Source organism: Aphanomyces astaci, assembly GCF_000520075.1.
Source record: "Aphanomyces astaci strain APO3 unplaced genomic scaffold supercont1.24, whole genome shotgun sequence".
In the NCBI taxonomy this organism is placed as follows: Eukaryota; Oomycota; class Saprolegniomycetes; order Saprolegniales; family Verrucalvaceae; genus Aphanomyces; species Aphanomyces astaci.
In genome coordinates this window covers 433,664-451,308 of record NW_009798287.1, presented here as the reverse complement: position 1 = coordinate 451,308, position 17,645 = coordinate 433,664, and the positions used below count along the sequence as shown (strand labels likewise).

The following is a 17,645-nucleotide window of genomic DNA, read 5'->3' as shown; positions in this document are numbered from 1 at the left end:
TGGTATTGGTTGGTGGGTACACGATATCAAAGTCCAAATCAAAGCCAATCCTGACGTTAGCCTCGACGAGGATGCTGGCGTCGACAGGTAGCAGCAGCCAGCGCCTTCCACTAGGTTTGTCTCATACCCCCCGCCCCGCCCACCTCGGACCCCTTTTGATTCTTGAAACAACCGACGGTTCGTACCCGAGTGCCATTGGTGTCGTCGATGCCATCGTCGTTCAAAAGTCTGCATCGGTGTTTTCCACTGGACCAGATCTCGAGACTGCCAAAACGAAATTACTATTGTCGGGGACAGAAACGAGCTCGCGGTGGACCCACCATTATTGTACTCCTAACCACAATGTGGTGCAAACAGTCGAGCTTTGGTGAATAGGGCATTGATTGCGGGTAGTACTTTTCTGGCACAAACTTTTTTGTGTCGTTTCGAGGCCAAACTAGTGTATGCGCCGTGGCTCTGGTTCAAAATCGAGCCCATGATAACACTGCGCCGTCATCATTAAAGTACGGTCGGTCGGGGTCCAAGCTTCGCCTCCGCAGTGATGTGTACAGCAGTTGCCAAGGAAATCTAGCAAGAGCTGTGGACCACATGATGCAAGTAAAATCGATTTCGTCGAATAACGTTAGATCGAAGTCGCTGTTCGTGTGGAATAACGTGAGGTTGCCCATTTGTGCCTGACTGAGTAGGGTACTGAGGAACGTTTCCACATCTGTAGAGCTAAGCCTGGCCACGAAATAATAGTCCGTAGACAAACTCGGACAAATGTCCTACGAATGAATACACACTATATTCCCCAACTGCAGGCGGCATCCATGAGCATTTCAAGTGCGTCCAGGGGCGGCGGTAGTGTCGTCCTGCATCACCCCTGTTGCCTCCACGATCTAAATGTTTGATCACACGCAATCACACGCAACTTGGAATATTGCGACATCAATTTTAGTATCGAGTTCTGTACCTGTCGGTTACAGGACGAAATGTAACTGCTTCAACATCATGACGACGCGTTCATTCTGGCCATCTTGTTATGACCACTAGAGTACAAAGGTCATCGTGATTGACGGCATTCATACAGTAGAGCTGTAAACACAAGAACGTGTAGACCTCTGGACGTTAGTGTACAGAGCATCCACAGTGGTGGGTACGGTTTCACAATTGCAAATAATCCTGCATGCTAATTATCATTGGACATAATCATTCACCGAAGCCCTTGCATATGATTGGATAGTTAGCGCTGCATTCAGCCAATGATTGGACGCACTGGTTGGCAATCGTGCATTTGTTTGGCGACAAGTATGCAATCCTTCGGCGGCGACGACGATGTCGACCATGACGACCTCGCCGCTGGCCCGGCACCGATGTATTTGGAATTGGGAACTACACCACTTGACATGATGCAGATTCCTATGCCGCTGGATATTCCATCCCCTCGCGGTGCATCTGCTGCTGTCCCCACATCCGCCTCATTGGCTGGAGGCGAGCTTGAGTTTGCGCACGTGATGCACACCGACGACCTCATCGACTACTCGTCAAGTAGCCACATTCGACAGCGCGGTGTTCGCCGAATGAACAAAGTCACTCCTGTCGCTCGCTACTTTCCACTGGTCCCCCCGCCATCGTACACGCCTCCTGGCAACAACATCAAGTCCATCCAGCAGCAACTGGCGCTTCGGCTGGCGTTCCTTCGCGATCCACACCCCGACCGCGAGGCGCTCATTGACATGGGCATTCGCTTTGGCCTTCCATCGCACGAAATCACCACATGGTTCAAGTCGGAACGACACCGCTTCAAGAAGAAGGGCGGCATCGTCCTCGCCGGCAACGCTAGTGCCAGCGCGTGGCACCTCGCCATGCAGGACCTTCCCCTCGCTCCAACCTCCCACGGACCTCAATCTACGACCAAAACGGTGGACATGGAGAAGCGCGCCATCCGCGCCGCCGACACAAGGCGAGCACTCACTCCATACCAACTCAAGCGCAGTCGCGCGTGGGCTGTACGTGTGTGTTTGTCTGTGTATCCACATTGCTCGAGTCTAATCTTTCATGTACAGGAAGAGTATGCGCTGCTCCCCGATGCCAACGAGCGGGCGTACCGCGTGGCGCAACTGGTGGACCGGCAAGATGCGCGACTCAAACGAGAGTTCCGGGCGGCTGTCGTAAATGAGCCGTCGTTGGGCTTGCGATGCGACCAAGAGTTTAAAGCGCGCAAGTCATGCGCAGATCCGAGCTGTGGCCGCGACGTGGTGGCCGAGCGCGCCGACAGCTGCTGGGATTTCATGCGGGCGCGGTTTGGAGCTACCATGTTTTCTACGACGGAAAAATACGTCGACAACGGTACGTACACCGTTTCGATCTTTCTATGTGAATAATGGATGGATTTGTGTACAGAAGGCAACATTCTGCTTGACGCGGGTCTGCTGAGCGGCCTCGAGATGATGTTTATGCGACACCGTGACTACTTTATGGCGCTTGCCCATCGCTTGAACATCCAAGGTATGAGCTACGAATTGCAGTCCAACAGGAACAACTAACCGAGTATGAATGTGGATTGTAGAAGGGTTCGCGGAAGTCAGCCAGAAGCGGCAAAGACTACATACCAGCACCCCTCCCCCTCCTTCTATTTCACGCGTGCCCCCCCCAACGACGCCCGACGACGCAACTGTCGTCCATCTATGAGCACATCCTGTTGAAACGAATACCATGATAGCGTTAGCATATTGTTTGGTTGGAGGGTGTTTGTTCTACGAGCACAATTCCACGTTAAATATACCTATATATATATATATATATGCCGTCCCACGTGGCCCACGTTTAAAAAGTCTATGGTTGATGTGTGCAAAGTGAAACTACGCAAACAACACAGTACACCCGTTGTGAAGAGTTTCACATAGCTTAGTCTTTTGGGGCTGTGATGGGAAATACTGGTGTGCAGGATTGGGCTATCGAACCTACCTGTTTGGGCTGAAAACACAATAGATACCCGACCTCCTCTATTCGACCTATGCAGTATACTGACGCTCTACTATAGCTCCAATGCACTCAATACTGCTCAACGACATTATTGGCACGGACGGTCAGGGGATCATCCAAATCACGCGTAGTCGTACTCGACCAAGTGCACTGTGCTGCTTGTTACCTTGGGCTGAGTCGGCAGCAACTATCGAACTTCGTCGTGAAGTCGGCTTCGGTTGGCCCAACATACAATGTGGATACGCTAATGACTGGCAACTCGTGTGCGTAGCGGATACGAACGAACCAACTTGGGACGGCAACTACACATTCTGGAGCAGTGCTTGTTGTCAGCAGCGTCCCAATTGGCCGCCCCAGCTTTGGATGTAGGGGGGCTGTGTTTGCCCATCATCGGTTGTTCTGTGCTAGAATCCATTCGAAATATATACCCCTGGAACCTCTGCCACGGTCGTCTATTATTTTTTCCAACCCCACGTGTCCAAACCAGATATTTGGGATGGCGGGGGGGGTGCAACCTTGCAACCTTATTCGGCAAGGGGAATGGCATTTCGAAGGTAACTTCGTCCTTTTCTGTGGAGCAGTTCGGTGCGGATGCCGTGCTGCGCCGGAATGTACATGAGTTTCCACGTCTTGACGTCAAAAATGTAAAACCCGTGGGGGCACGGCACCGCGAGCATCCCGTTCATGGCGGCCGACGACATGTCCAAGTGGTACACCTACGTAGCAGTGGCCGCCCGTCACATTTCCGTCTGCTCAAGCACTCGCGGGGGCCAAATGTACAATGTACGTTCAGTACCTCAAACTCTGTCCACCCGTCCATAGAAAAGAGGAACTTGGCCGATGACGACAGAAACAGCGACGACCGCGGCAGCCCCTCGAGGTGGGGAAACCGAATGTAGTCGATCACGAAACAGACGACCGTCGCCCCCACACACACCCCAATGAGAACCCAAAACCGGCAGGGGCTGCCAATGTGCACGACGCCTAGATACACATGTACTTGCTTGTATACCTCGATAAGTTGATTGATTGGTTGGTTGTGGTGTACCTGTAGAACAAACGAGTTGCCAGTCCACGGCGTCGACGTCGCAGGTTCGCCCCACATCAGCGGTATTCACAATGGGCTGGCCAAACGACAAGGCGGCCGAGACTAGCCAGACTACGACCCCGCACTTGCTCGAGTACGACTGCGTGTATTGCTTGGTGATGACTGTGCCAATGTCGTTCAATACAAACACAAGCCACGACACTTCGCCGGCCGACAAGAGCGTGACGAAAATGCGTGTCATGTCGGCGCGTTGGACGTTGGCAAAGTACGTGAGGTTCCGATCTTTCACAAGTTCAAGTGACTGTGTGCTGAGGAGGCAAATGGCGGTCATGCTGCGGAGAAACAGCAGCGGCCGCCCGACCCACACGACCCCCGCCACGCGGTTGATCTTGAACATGTTGTACCCCTCGACGTGGAACTTGCTCACCAATGCGTACAAGAACGCGAACGCCCCCACGATGCCAATCACGCCCGTCGTGTACATGCACGTTATGCGCATGTAGTACGCGACGTTGACGGGCACCTCCAGTGGATTGAATGCCCCCGACACTGCCGCCACGTACGTCGTGAGGACGGTGACGGTGCCGACGTCACCTTGGAACGATACGACTTCGCGGCTCAAGGTGGCCCACTCAAGGATAAAGTGCCACGTATGCCAGTGAAATACAGTCGTGTTGGCCGCGAAGAAGGAGATGCTGGACAAAGTCCGTGGGCCGCGACTTTGCAGCGGCCGCGTCCACTGGACGATGCTCACATTGGCGGCGCGGACGTCGGCACTCGCCACTTGAGCCAGCGCCAAGAGCGTCGGAAGAGCACTGGCGACGCCGGACGAATTCAAAGCAAACATGATTGGGGCGTAGAGAAGCCGCTTGCACAGAGACGACGGGGCAATGTAAGCGCATGGTTTCGTCAAGTCGGTGGTCGTGATGGTTGAACGCGCCAGCCCTGCTGCAATCACAGCTAAGACTGATTGAAGTGGAGTGGGCGTCAACACTTCTCCTTGGAGGAGGCCACATACTGTGTTTACCCCGACGAATTGACCCAAGCCACTGGAACATGCCGTGTCCGCGGCGGCTTCGGGGCAAAGTATGTTCCCCCCCGCACAGGAAAGCCCATCCCACGACGGCACCACCGCCCCAAACTGGCCAGGAATTGCGAGCCCAATGTACCGCGCGTTGGTATCGTTGTCCAGGCGAATCGCAGTGTAAACAACATCTTTTGCTTGTTGGACAAACCGAACGAGGGAGGTTGGGCGTGGCATGAACTTCAAATCGACCGACCCAAATGGACCCACGACGGCATCGAACGTGGCAAACTGGCCAGATAAGGGCCACGGCAGCGACCTATTTCGCGCCATGACCGATGCGACCGAGGTGTTTCGGAAGGCAAAGTTGGCGCTGTGTCGGATCAAGCTCCGGTTTGACATGATGGGGAGCGTGGACGAGGTGACGGCCCAGAGGTCCGCCGCGAGCCCCCAGTACGCTTTTCTAGACGTTTCCAAGGCCAACCGGAACGACCCGTTGGTGGACTTGAGCGTCATCGAATACACGAGTCCAAAGGCATTTTGAATCCCGTACGACTCTACGATCCCGATCGTTTTGTAGTTCTGCCAGGCCGTGTCAAAGTACTGAATACCCCCTTGTGTTTGCCAATACTGTACTTCGTCTTGGACTGTCGTGTCCATATTTTGCACACTGGACCACCAAGATGCCCCTTGCATTGTCTGGCGAAGGTCTCGTGCCAGTGCAATCTCAAGCGACTGGCCCCAACACGACGTGAATTCCTTCCACTGGGCATTGCGAAGCACGGATTCCAGGTACACGGCTCCATTGTCGCTGTACTGAGACTCGCAACGGCGTTGTCGGGCGAGGGAATTGCCCATTTCCCACGATTTGCCAAAGTCCACCCAGCAATACTGCGTTGCAATCCACGGCAGGCTACACCCGTCCATTTGGCGGAGGCCCGTGACAATTTTCTCCAAGTCGGCTGCGGATTCATGGACTACCATCGCCGCGTACAGGGCTGGAACGGCGGTGGTCGTAGCATTGGCAGCGTACGTTCGAGATGGGTCGATGAACTGGATGTCATTCAGGTGCACTTGGCCCAGCGGCGCGTTTGAAATTGCAGTTGCCATCAATCCATTGTACCACGTCGAGATGAACGCGTGGGCCCCCGTCGCATTGAACGAGCCCCACCAAAAGTCGTTGGCCATGCTCACATGCGACACGAGGAGAAACGACACGGAGCCCGCCACGGACAGCGCCATGTAGACGCAGCCAGCGACAGCCAAGCCAATGGCCATATACCGACGGTGGTGTCGCGCACTCTGGACGGCCACAACGTCCACTGTCGTGGACATGTCCATATAAGGAAGGGCAAGGTTGGGCGATGGAAACTGCTTCATGTTGTCCACGGCGGATCTCGCGTTGGCGTGGCTATCGTGCACCAAGATCCACAACTTGATGTCAAACACGTAGTCGCGGTAGCAAAGCAAACCGCACATGGCACATGTGGCACGGTCTATCAAAAGGGCTTCGTCGTCGCCGTCAGCATTTACGTCCCCCAAATGGAGAAACGTTAGCGCGACCCCAGAAATGAGCAAGTGGCTATCCTTGCGGTGCCGGTGGGGTGTCTGCCGCAGCCAGTGCCACGCCTTGAAGAGCGCAAACGTGCCCAACACAACCGACACTTGAATCGCGAGGAGTAAATTCACTCGATCGAGGCTACCGACGTGCACGACGCCGCTGCTGCATCGGATGTTGACTTCTAAATCGCTGGACGTGCATTGCCGATCCAGCCGCATCGACGCTTGAAACGGCGACACCACTTCCACAAGCACATGCGCCAACCAGACAACGGCCGTCCCCACGACCGGCGCGTAGCTTTGGCGGAACACGTTGCCCAGAAACAGCAGCAGCATGTCTTGCAACACGTACGTAATCCACGTGGCTTCGCCCGCAAGCACACACACGTCAAACCACATACGAGGGCGAAACCAAAACTTGGCGTACCCATGCGATTGGTCAAAGGCCAGCGGTGACGTGGCCAGGACGATGAGCGCGGTCATGCCTCGAACCAGCTGGAACGGCCGACCAATCCATACGCTGCCCGCCACACGATTGAAACACAACAAGTTGGCCCCCTTCACGTGCAAGTGTTGGGCAGCTGCAAACCCCAACACCAACGTCCCCACGACACTCAAGCCAAATGTGACGTAGATGGTAATCGCACGCAGGTACTGACACGCGCTCACAGGTACCTCGAGGGCCTTGACCTGACTTGTTAATGGCTCGTACGCGTCCGACATCAACGTGTGGACGCCCGCATCGCCTTGAAAGGACACCACTTCACGAGTTGCAGATGCCCACTCGTACACGTACAGCCAGCCAAAGAAATCCCAGAGATTCTCGTCCGACGTAGTACCTGAAAGCAGGACCTGTTGCAAGAGGAATGGCGATCCGTCGTTGCCTGTATCGAGTGCAAACTGAACTAGGCCGACCTTGGAACTTGACACGGCACTCTGAGCTGACGACATCGCTGGTACCAAATCATGGCACGACGTTGGCTGATCGATGCGGCACAATTGGTGGAATGCCTTGACAGCCGCGAGGACCAACTTCTCACAAGTGCCTGAACGTGCCGACGTACAGAGACCGCACAGTGTCGCAGCTTGACCTGCAGTCATCTCATCCATTTCGTGGGATAAGCTGAACGAAGCAACTGCAAAGAGCAACTGCAACTTGCTCACGGGCAACTCGAGCGGGGATTGGAGGTCGCACGACACGTCAAATGCCCACGACGATTGCACAAACGGGACGGGGGACCGCGTCGGACACGTGGGGTCGCCTCCCATGTAGAGCCAGTTGGGATTTGTCCATTCTCGAGGAACGGGGTCGAGCCAAGCGGGGTCGTTAAGTGCTTGGTCTTGCATGGCAGAATAAAACGCCCCCCCACGGAGAATTTCAGCTGTGACGAGGGCCTGCCACGATGTCACAGCTGCAGACACTTCAATGGGCAACGCCATGAGCATCAAATCCACGCTGCCATACGGGCCAATGCTGGCGTGGGTGGCGTTCACGACTGGATACGAGTCGTCGTAGCCGTACATTTCGTCGATTGTATGTGCGCATTCTCCGTTGTCCACCATAGCTTGACTTGTACAAGCGGGTGAAAACTGCAGATTGGCAGGGTCGCCTCGGATCATGGAGTGCCCGTTACTCGAGAGGATGGCCAAGTCGTTGCCAACCCCCCAGCTCATGAGCATGGTCGTCCACCCCGACCCGCGCGTCTTGGCATCGACTTGCTTGATGGTCAAACTTTGCTGGAGCCCGAGGGCGTTCACGACGTTCACCGTGTCCACTATGCCCACGGAAAAGTAATTTTCAAACCCGAGCTGGAAAAATGAGATGTTGTGCGCTCGCCAGTACGCGGCTTCGTCGGCCACCGGAACGTTGCCGTTGCACTGCGACAAGTACTTGAGATACGACGACCCGAGCGGATGTTTTAGGATCGCATTGGCGATCGTGATGGTGAAGGCGCCTTCCGCCCCCCCAAACGCCCGTTGAAAGGCTGCCCATTTGACGTTCCGCAAGGATGTTTCCCAGTACACAGCCCCGTTGGACGCATACCGTTGGTTACATCGGGCCTGGCGGGCGTCTGTGTGGGCAGTTTCCCACGTTTGGTTGAAGTCGACCCAGCAGTATTGGGTGAATCGGACTACGATACCAGCGAACGGCACCCGCAATGTGGGAATGATGTTATCAAAGTCAAAGCGTTGCGAGTACAACAACGCTCGATTGTATGTCGTGGAGATGGGGTTGGCAGTGTCGACGCGACTGTAATCTCGAGGCAAGGCCAACGCTGGATCAAACGCGGCAAAATCGACTCCCCCTACCCGAATAGCATGCAGGAGCTCCATGTTGATCATGTTCACCAGGTACGAGTGGGCTCCCGTGGCGTTAAAGTTGGGCCACCATAAGTCATTAGCCAAGTGCTGAGTCACAAGCACGGCGTAGTAGGCGCTGAGCGCGAGCGATAGGACAATGTAAATCATGCCACAAGCCGGTGGAAACGCCGACGTCACCATCGGATGCTGTGCCGACAGTAGTGGGGGCATCCAATTTTGAGACACGGTGCCCGTAGATGCACGCGGTTTGGTGGTGGTGCGCGAGAAACTTTGGTGCACATGCTCGCCGTGCATCGTACAGTAGATGTCGAGGTGGGGGAATTCAAAACTGCACCTATATCGGTTTCGCCAACTACGTGCAGCGGTTTCGGCAGTTTCAATGTGTAGGCCAGTATGATAGAACATATTTTGATGTTATCTTTTAAAATTACGACATATTGTGCTTTCGAGTGAAATTTCGTGTTGTGGCGTGGTTTCTCGTTGGAATTTAAATCGATTTGATTGGCTACCTCAGGTGAGCTCAAAATTATTAGCCAATCAAAACCATCCCAATGAAATTCAACCAATCAGATCGATTGTGGATCGGTTTGGTCGGCGCGATTCGATTGCACCCCGTCCCCAAATTTGTATCAAATCGACAATATTTATTTTATATTAATACTACGTAACGGTATTCTCGTGGATACTTTTCCAAAGAACGTCGAAACTGGCGGCCAAAATTTCAAGTCCACAGCTTATACGATTTGAGCAGCAGAATGCAAAGTCGCCTTGCACCAAAACTCGACTCCTTCGTCTAGACATATATATAGGATGGCTACGTTCGTCATTTCCTGCAGCCTCCAGGCACATTTTAGATGACTTGCACCATAGTACGTACATATTAGTACGTACTATTCATAGTATTAACCCCCTAGGATGGACGAGATTTTTAATACTAGTAGTAGTTTTCATTTTTTTCTGCAATGGTGATGATATAGCATCAGATACCATAAGTCAACAATGTTAACATGCCTTTGTCGTTGAATTGCTTAGCAACAGCTTTTCTGGGTTCTACGGCTAATATTTTCCTAAAAAATATCAATACAAAGTTGGAATAGAAAGACAAGGCATTATTCTGTAATCTGTTAGATGACTTGCACCATAGTTCCGAACTGTAACAGTTATGTCGACAGCTACGGCCCTTACTCGAGCGTGGATATCTAGCCCACGCATCATGTATTGCCGCAAACGACGCCGCGTATGCGGCTGGTTCGGATTAACTGTAAACACTAGAAAACCATCGACGAAAACACTGTGAATGGAATATATATTTTGGATGCAACAGTCGGATAACCCTTCGAACACTTCACGTGGGACCTTCACGCTTGCAGACATTCTCTTGTTTTGATGCGTCCACGGGACTAGATGACCTTGTGCGCGGACGAGCGTCGAATGACGGGGAACTCGGACAGGTGGGCCCACGACTTGCTCGTGGATGCTCGGGCACTCATGTCGCTGGGGATGCGAGCGCCACGCACGGACACTTGGGGCGCTTTCATGAACATATCCAGCGCCTTCTCTGCGAAGGTTTTGATCGATCGGGATCGGGAGCACGTCGAGGTGGTCATGACGTGGAGTGGCTGGGACGAGTTTGGAAATGGGTCGACACTTTTTGTCCAAAGCGTCGAAGGTGCAATGGTTCCACGATTGCCTAATCAACCGTCATCGACCAATCAGAAGCGTTAAAAACCTGACGGAGGGCAATCCAACGATTGGATTGGCTATTTGATCGGCAATCTTCAACGAACGAACTGTTGCCATTGAAATTTGTTGAACAGAGGTGAGTGATTATTTCAACCTGTTTCTATCCGGTTGAAATAATCACTCACCTCTGTTCAACAACATATTTGGACACACTGTAAAGACTCAGTACTAGTATACTACTACTACATGGTATTACAGACTACACTGTAGTACTTGGGTTGCTTTCTCCAAGGCTGCACAGGCAAACTTACTCTGCTTTTTCCCTCCATGACAGCACCAAGTGTTTTGCTTCTAGCGCATCGAATGAAACATAATTTGAACGAACTGTCCATATTCATGGTGATGTATTTAGAATGAATGATGGTGGCATCTTACACCGTCCAAGAGTGATGGCCCTCGTCGTTTTATATATGAGTTTGGAATTCGGGTCAATTCAACCGCTCGAACGTGTCAGTGCTACTTTGAAGCACTAGTACACGGTAAATCGGTGTGAGATACTCCGAGTATGATTGAAATGGACAATGCACACTAAATTAAAAGGTGGTCGCATTATGTACATACTCTAGGAATGTTACATAACGTTAGCATGGAGAATCCGCAGAAGAAGTTGGGGCTCAAGATGGTGCCTACTGACAGCCAATCACAGACGCGAATGGTGGTTGTCATGGCCATTCGAAGCGCTGATTGGTTCGTCAAGTTGCCTTTGAAGTCGAAGATCGGTTTGCCCGTTGCTTATTGTTCAATTTGCAACGGGCACATCATGACTTCGCCATCGTTCCTCGACGCCGCGCTGAATGCGTTTATGCGCGTTCCCCAAGTCGCGATGAATGGCGCTCGCGTGCCCCACGACATGGTGCACCGCCATGCGACTTCATCCTCCAAGTACCCAACTGCCTTGTGGATGCGCCAGGTGCCAGTGCCTCAGAACCCGACCCTCTCGCCCCTTCGAACCAGCACCCTTTAAACGACGGCTGTGATTGCATTGCTTGTATAACTAACTATATATATATATGTATTTATCCAAAGAACGAACAACGGCGGCTTCTTGTTGGGCACCACATTTCCCGCAACCGTTCGAAGTAAACGAATCGCTCGATGTGAGATCGATCCCTGGTTAGGTGGTTCCTTAACTATAAATCCGCACAACCATTGATCTGGTGCGGGGCAACAAAGCCATCTCGTTGTCAAAAAAGTCAAATGCAAATAACTCTACACCAGCATCTCCCCTGCACAAGCCGTGTGGGGTCGACCTCACCAAGTTCACCTTCAACAACTGGCTTCAACTCTTCTTCATGGACTGTTTATAGCCATGCTCAGCTCAAGCCCCGCCCCGCTACTGTCGTAATATGTACTAGTTAGTATACGGTAATTGCTCGAAAAGCCGTGCGTTATGGGCCGATGCGACGACTGCCAATGCACAGCAAAGGTACAAGTATATTTCGTCAACTATAGTACTTACTACCTAGTATTTATATGTAATAGGACTTTGCTCCTTGGAAGACATGTTGATTCACAATAGTAGTAGAAAAAAGCGAGTAACTTATGCATGCTGTTTTACCACGGCGTGTATAAGTAGTACATAATTTGGTTGTCATCAATCACGTGTAGAAGCTGGTTGTGAAAAAAAGGCTCGTTCACAATCAAGATAAATACTTTGAATTTCATCAATATCCCTACACCACTTGAGCTGTGACTTTGGCCGACCACATGCGCTGCCCATGTCGGATCTCTTGCCACATCCACTTGATGGCAAACACCGTCGCGACCAGTGCAAATCCGTGGGCGTACAGCCTGGAGATGGTCTCGAGCGTCGATACCTGCGCACAACACAAGCGTGAACTTCTTATTTCGGGCACTTTATATACCGGAGGCTCAATGTACAGGGGTGGCTTCACCCCTCCATCGCACAAATGTTGACCAGCGCATGCAAAGCCCACTCGTGCGTGGTGTACATCGAACACAGTGTAGTATGCCTACCGTTCAAAATACCAGTATAAGTTGAACCTTCGTAACATGTTGTGCTGCACAATACCCGTAGGAAAATGTCGCCCAACACGTAAAACGTGGTTGAGCTCACGTCAATTTGAGGCGAGCAAGTCGAGTATTCGCACCTGTGACAAATAGTCCATCAACTACCCCCCCGGATTCGATGATCGTACCGAACGTAATCGGTGGCTTGGAGGGTAACCAGAGGTCCGTGGGCCGTGAATCGAAGCGACAGGGGGGGGAAGAACGCGTGCGTGCAGTCTGTGCACTGAATCCCGTGGATGAGGGGGGTATCACAGGGGGCTTGGGGGTCCAGGTGGCGGCAAAGGTGCTCCATCAGATCCAAGAACACGGCCACGGGAAGCAACATCAACGACGTGCCGGAATCAATCACTGCGACGTGTGGTGCCAGGTCAGTGTTGATACGCGTGGCGGCCACTTCCATGCCGGTCATTTCAATCGCCCAAAAGCCCTCGACGTCTACTGCAATCGTTGAGTTTCCCCATAAAAAAGGGTCAATGGTTTCACCGTAATGTTGTGGATCGAGCAGGGGAAAGTAGTGCCAGGACGCGTTCGGGCCTGCCAGGTTGGGGTCGACCCCTACTTTGTCATATTTAGCATCGAACGAATGGTCATTCAACTCATGAATCGATCGATCTCTGGGTTGTGTAGTACCACCCAGAATCAACTGCGAGGGCGGGGCGTTGTCGTTTGGCAAGGGGCTAATGTACAGGGAAAACACTCCAAGCCCCAAAGCGTCGTGGACAAACGGGCTCGTGGTGATGGATGCCAACGCGGCAAACCCCAAGCCCACGATCCCTTCCGACTCAAATTGTTGGATCTTGATGTCTTCGCTTTCGATTTGGCCCAGGCGGCACCGCACGGCTATTCCGCCACCACCACTGACTCCATCCACGTCCTCCGTTCCCATTGTTATCACGTCGTCAAACACTGCGCCGGAAACGGACCCGCTGCCGTACGACACTGTAAACGACTGTCCGTCCGTGGTAAACCTGGAGTCACGTAATACTATTATAGATGGCATCATCCCGTGATGATCTGATGTGGATTTCTTACGAGGACGATGCGTTGGCATGGTACCGCTGGGCGCCCGAGCACGCGGCACACGAGGCCGACGGGACCCAGATGTCGCTCGACCCTGTGTCAAAAATCACTTTGAACGGCTGTGGCGGCGACCCCACGTAGATCGTGCCGTAGAACTGGAGCTGGTCGTAGTTTACAAGTGGAATACGGATCAAGTCTGAAATCCCACCACCTCGTCAGTTATTGGTTCTGCTCGCGAGGTACGTACTGTGTTTTGCAGCCACGCCAGTACTAGTTGTAATACTACTACCACGGGTAACCCCATTGCCATCGGCGACAACACTGGCCAGAGTACACCACAGTAGACCCCATAGCCAGGACATCGCAGCAACAATTCCCATGGTGCAAATGATTGGCATGATATATTGTATTGAGGCTATTTTTAGCATCTGCATACGATTGGTCCATCCCAACCCAATAAGAGTCGAGTATGTTGTCGAACATCAGGTTGTCGACTTTCTTCAAATTTGGTTCGTTCAACTGATCTGAGACATCTGATTGGCTGATATCCACTTCGCCTTTTCCAGTAGAAAATCGAAATGGATTGTAGCCAATCAGCGACAAGTAATTTCGGATTGACCAATGGGAGAGATTGGTGCCCGGTCCAGAAATTCGTACCGAATCTAATAGTGAAAATCTCCACGGCGCATGTATATAAAATGCATTAATCGGTTCAACTGTTAGCAACACTATGCGAGCACGGGGTACGTTGGACTCGTCGCGACGCCGCAGATGTTGTCTTCTTGCGCAATCTTGATGTACCCGTTGTCGCCCCAGTGCGTACTCCACGAGTTTTTCACCTACACCCCCCTCCCCGTTCAGAACAAAGTACATATAGATCCAGCCACAATGCATACTGTATATATATGCACATCCGTACCAACGTGTACGTCTTTCCCAGGTGCTTGGTGTATCCCACGGCCACGACGGAATGATCGAGATCGTCGATGCCGCTCTTGCAATTCAAATCGTTGTAGTACCCACCGGCATAAAAGTAGAACGACGGGGGGGTCGCATCGATCGACACAGACAGCGGACCGACCGTCACCAGTGCCTCGTTGAGCTTGTTGACGCCGGAAATGTTGACAAACGACGTCACTCGCGCCAGGGCGTTGGACGCGTTGAAGTGGCAAAAGCCAGGGAGGTTCTTGTACGAGCCGTAGGTCGCCTCGGGTTCCAACCCGCCGTGCTTGATGATCCACCGGTACGCCTGGTAGTCCAAGCCGCCGTTGCACGCGTTGTTGCCTTCGTCCCATGAACAGTCGAGCAAATTCTGCTGCGAAAACGAGACCGTGTGGTTCGTCTTGCGGTACCATTGCCCTTCCAGGGCCCCCGTGGTGCTATTCACAAACAAAAATATCATGCCAGTCGATTTTTTTCTTTTTTCAATTTTGATTAAATGCCAAGACATGGTATTGGCGAATATGTATCCACTTTGCCCTTTCCATAGAAAATCGAAAATGGATTCTAGTAGCCAATCAGCAACAAGGAATTTCGCTCGGCGAGATTCAATACAACGGGATCCTAATATATATTCAATATCTCCAATACATGTATACAAGGAAGGCACCAACATGGACTGGACGATGTCACAGATGACGTACCCAAATGTCCAGCACGACCCGCAGTTGCCCTGGTCTTTCACAGGCGTGACGCCGCCTTGGGGGCGCCAATCCCATTCGTCAGGCAACGTCACGTGCTTGAGCTCATACACACCACCCGCCTCGTTGTCGGCCGCCCGTTTCAACGACTTGCGGCCAAACATCGCTTTCATTTCGTCGTGGGTGCGGTCGCCCAAGTGGTTCATGGCCAACGAGTAGCTCAGCCCCTAGAACAACAGCATCGATGCGTCACTGCTGCATGGTTTATACTAGAGCCAAAAGGAAGATAAAATGAGAGAAAGATCCAAGCTACAAGTCGGCGTTGAGTAGCCGAAAATCGCAGCATGTTGAGGGTTTGTGTACCTTGCGATTCATCGAGTTGATGTATTGCATGTTCGCATGAAACACAGACGCACGATGCATCGTCTCGGACGAAGAATCGAACGACTTGCCGTGCTGCAGGGCAAACTGGTCAAACGCTTCCATGCGCGCGTCGTGGCCTTCGGGCATGCGCATGTGGAGCTACAACAACCAACCCTCAGACCACGCACGATTTGGCGAGTTTACGTACGTCAAGCCATGGGGAAGACAGCGAAGTAGGCACGTTGATAGTCTCGTCGGACGAACCAGTGCAATTCAACGTGTCCACGCGGTAATGGAACGTCTGCGGGGCGACGGGACCTTCACGGATGTAGTTGTAGTCGATGATGTACTCGTCCGTATGGCTGCCGCCCAGCACGACGTTATGGCCGACGAAATGGAACTGCACCAGGGCGTTCGTGACGGCGTTCACGTACAATTTGTACGTGCCAATGTACGAGCTGTTGTCGGGGGTGCTCGCCACGTCGTACTTCCACGTGAAGCACTCAATCGAGTTCACAACGGTCTTCCCGTGCATGGGTTCAAACGCCGTCAACCGCGGGAAAATGTGTTGCAGCGACGAAGGGCCGTCCGTGAAGCACTTGATCGAGTCAATCACAGGGATGATCTGGTACGACGGCCCGGTCACGTTCAATATGTACTCTTGGGTGCCTACAGAACCGTCATGAATCCCTCTGCAAAGGCACATGGAGTCTGGGCGTACCACCGTAGAAGCTCAGCTTTTGAGCGCCGAGTACTTCGTCCGTGTGCACAAACACGGGTTCCACCAAGTTCATGTAAGGCATGCGAAACGTGATGCTCGCTTCGTATTGCGAGGGAAGCCACGGCTTCACCGTGGGGAATTCGTCGCCTTGCTTGGAGACCTTCAGGATTGCAACGATCGCCACAACCCCCACGGCGATCAACCCCAACCACACGAACGAGCACCATGCTCCATTCCGTTTCACCTTGCGGGTCACAAAACCTGCATCTGCCGACACAGGGGTGTCCATGTCATGGTATGTCGGCTCGTCGAGGAGGCGTTCGTGTTGTTCTGCATTGGATTTCTCGTCGTGCTTACTCGCGCCTTTCTTGGAACGCGCCATCTTCTCGGATGCAGGCAAAAAGGGAAAGTGTATCCAAATATGCTGTTCTCACGTATTTTAATGCCGGATTTTTTTTTATATTTGAGGACAATATCAAGGTTGTGAATATAATTGCAATTCGACGACATTTAATTCCCGATCTTTGATTGGACCATCAATTCCATCAAGATCCCCTTCACCCTGATCGCTTTTTGGCGTCCGCACTGAGAAGCGCAATGCTATATGGACTGGCTTACTCGCAAGTGCGTACATACTTGCCTTATTACCGTTTCAAGCCTAGCATCGATTGTTTTCGCGAGACGTGAATGCGACGCTAATGCTTGCGTGTTCGCAGCCCATCGAATAGCATCTGCGTCCTCCTTGAGCTCGTCGTTGACAATCAGCTTTTCCAACTGAGAGCTGAATTCAGACATCTCCATAGCTTCGGACACTTCCACGGCCAGTTGGTCAAACTTTGCACTGACGTCAGACTCGTCAAGCTGCTGGAAACCGCACTCCACGGCCTCATTGTCTGCTGCCAGGACGTGGGGCAAAAGCCCACGAGCCAACAGTTTCGCCTTACCGCCATGAGGAATCTTGTAGTTGTTGTTGCCTTGAGCGCATATCGTTTCACGCATGCAGGCTTGGAGGGTCAGGAAGTTGTAGTTGAGGGTCTGCATGCAGACTTCACTCCACGCTTACTCCGTGGCGGCAACAATGTCGTCAATGCAGCGGGAGGTGTTCTTCGCTTGGAGTGTCTGGATCGCACGGAAGAACCCCAGATCACTTTGACAGGCCGCCACGATGTCAGTGTCGCAGGGAGGCACATGTGGGCGGGCGTTGTC

General features: G+C 52.5%; 6 protein-coding genes across 8 annotated transcripts; 2 read left to right on the top strand and 4 right to left on the bottom strand.

The window, feature by feature from the left end:
- The first annotated feature begins 1,283 nt into the window (after nucleotides 1–1,283).
- Nucleotides 1,284–2,793, top strand: H257_09736 (hypothetical protein). Its single transcript, XM_009836066.1, has 4 exons — nucleotides 1,284–1,991; nucleotides 2,049–2,331; nucleotides 2,386–2,490; nucleotides 2,552–2,793. Exons 1-4 carry the CDS (start codon nucleotides 1,293–1,295, stop codon nucleotides 2,671–2,673), a joined length of 1,209 nt encoding a protein of 402 aa, XP_009834368.1. The 5' UTR covers nucleotides 1,284–1,292; the 3' UTR covers nucleotides 2,674–2,793.
- Nucleotides 2,794–2,981: 188 nt separating this feature from the next.
- H257_09735 (hypothetical protein) lies at nucleotides 2,982–9,241 on the bottom strand. Of its 3 annotated transcripts, none has more exons than XM_009836064.1 (3): nucleotides 4,016–9,241; nucleotides 3,764–3,970; nucleotides 2,982–3,683 (listed from the first exon to the last, which is right to left on the bottom strand). In XM_009836064.1, the coding sequence occupies exons 1-2, from the start codon at nucleotides 9,213–9,215 to the stop codon at nucleotides 3,765–3,767; spliced, it is 5,406 nt and encodes a 1,801-aa protein (XP_009834366.1). In that variant the 5' UTR covers nucleotides 9,216–9,241; the 3' UTR covers nucleotides 2,982–3,683; nucleotide 3,764. The 3 variants fall into 3 exon arrangements, with proteins under 3 accessions (XP_009834366.1, XP_009834365.1, XP_009834367.1); XM_009836063.1 differs by having other exon boundaries at nucleotides 3,764–3,966; XM_009836065.1 differs by having other exon boundaries at nucleotides 3,764–3,951.
- A 950-nt stretch (nucleotides 9,242–10,191) lies between these two features.
- Nucleotides 10,192–10,582, bottom strand: H257_09734 (hypothetical protein). Its single transcript, XM_009836062.1, has one exon. It carries the CDS (start codon nucleotides 10,526–10,528, stop codon nucleotides 10,322–10,324), a length of 207 nt encoding a protein of 68 aa, XP_009834364.1. The 5' UTR covers nucleotides 10,529–10,582; the 3' UTR covers nucleotides 10,192–10,321.
- A 668-nt stretch (nucleotides 10,583–11,250) lies between these two features.
- On the top strand, nucleotides 11,251–11,696 carry H257_09733 (hypothetical protein; the record flags this gene model as incomplete). The annotated part of the gene is made up of 1 exon (XM_009836061.1): nucleotides 11,251–11,696. One exon carries the CDS (start codon nucleotides 11,251–11,253, stop codon nucleotides 11,626–11,628), a length of 378 nt encoding a protein of 125 aa, XP_009834363.1. The 3' UTR covers nucleotides 11,629–11,696.
- Nucleotides 11,697–12,310: 614 nt separating this feature from the next.
- H257_09732 (hypothetical protein) lies at nucleotides 12,311–16,821 on the bottom strand (the record flags this gene model as incomplete). Its single annotated transcript, XM_009836060.1, has 13 exons — nucleotides 12,311–12,481; nucleotides 12,530–12,637; nucleotides 12,697–12,775; nucleotides 12,824–13,130; nucleotides 13,179–13,663; nucleotides 13,728–13,911; nucleotides 13,963–13,985; nucleotides 14,445–14,554; nucleotides 14,635–15,094; nucleotides 15,359–15,582; nucleotides 15,719–15,877; nucleotides 15,927–16,387; nucleotides 16,440–16,821. 13 exons carry the CDS (start codon nucleotides 16,819–16,821, stop codon nucleotides 12,338–12,340), a joined length of 3,126 nt encoding a protein of 1,041 aa, XP_009834362.1. The 3' UTR covers nucleotides 12,311–12,337.
- Nucleotides 16,822–17,039: 218 nt separating this feature from the next.
- Nucleotides 17,040–17,480, bottom strand: H257_09731 (hypothetical protein; the record flags this gene model as incomplete). The annotated part of the gene is made up of 1 exon (XM_009836059.1): nucleotides 17,040–17,480. The coding sequence occupies one exon, from the start codon at nucleotides 17,478–17,480 to the stop codon at nucleotides 17,040–17,042; it is 441 nt and encodes a 146-aa protein (XP_009834361.1).
- Nucleotides 17,481–17,645: the final 165 nt, after the last annotated feature.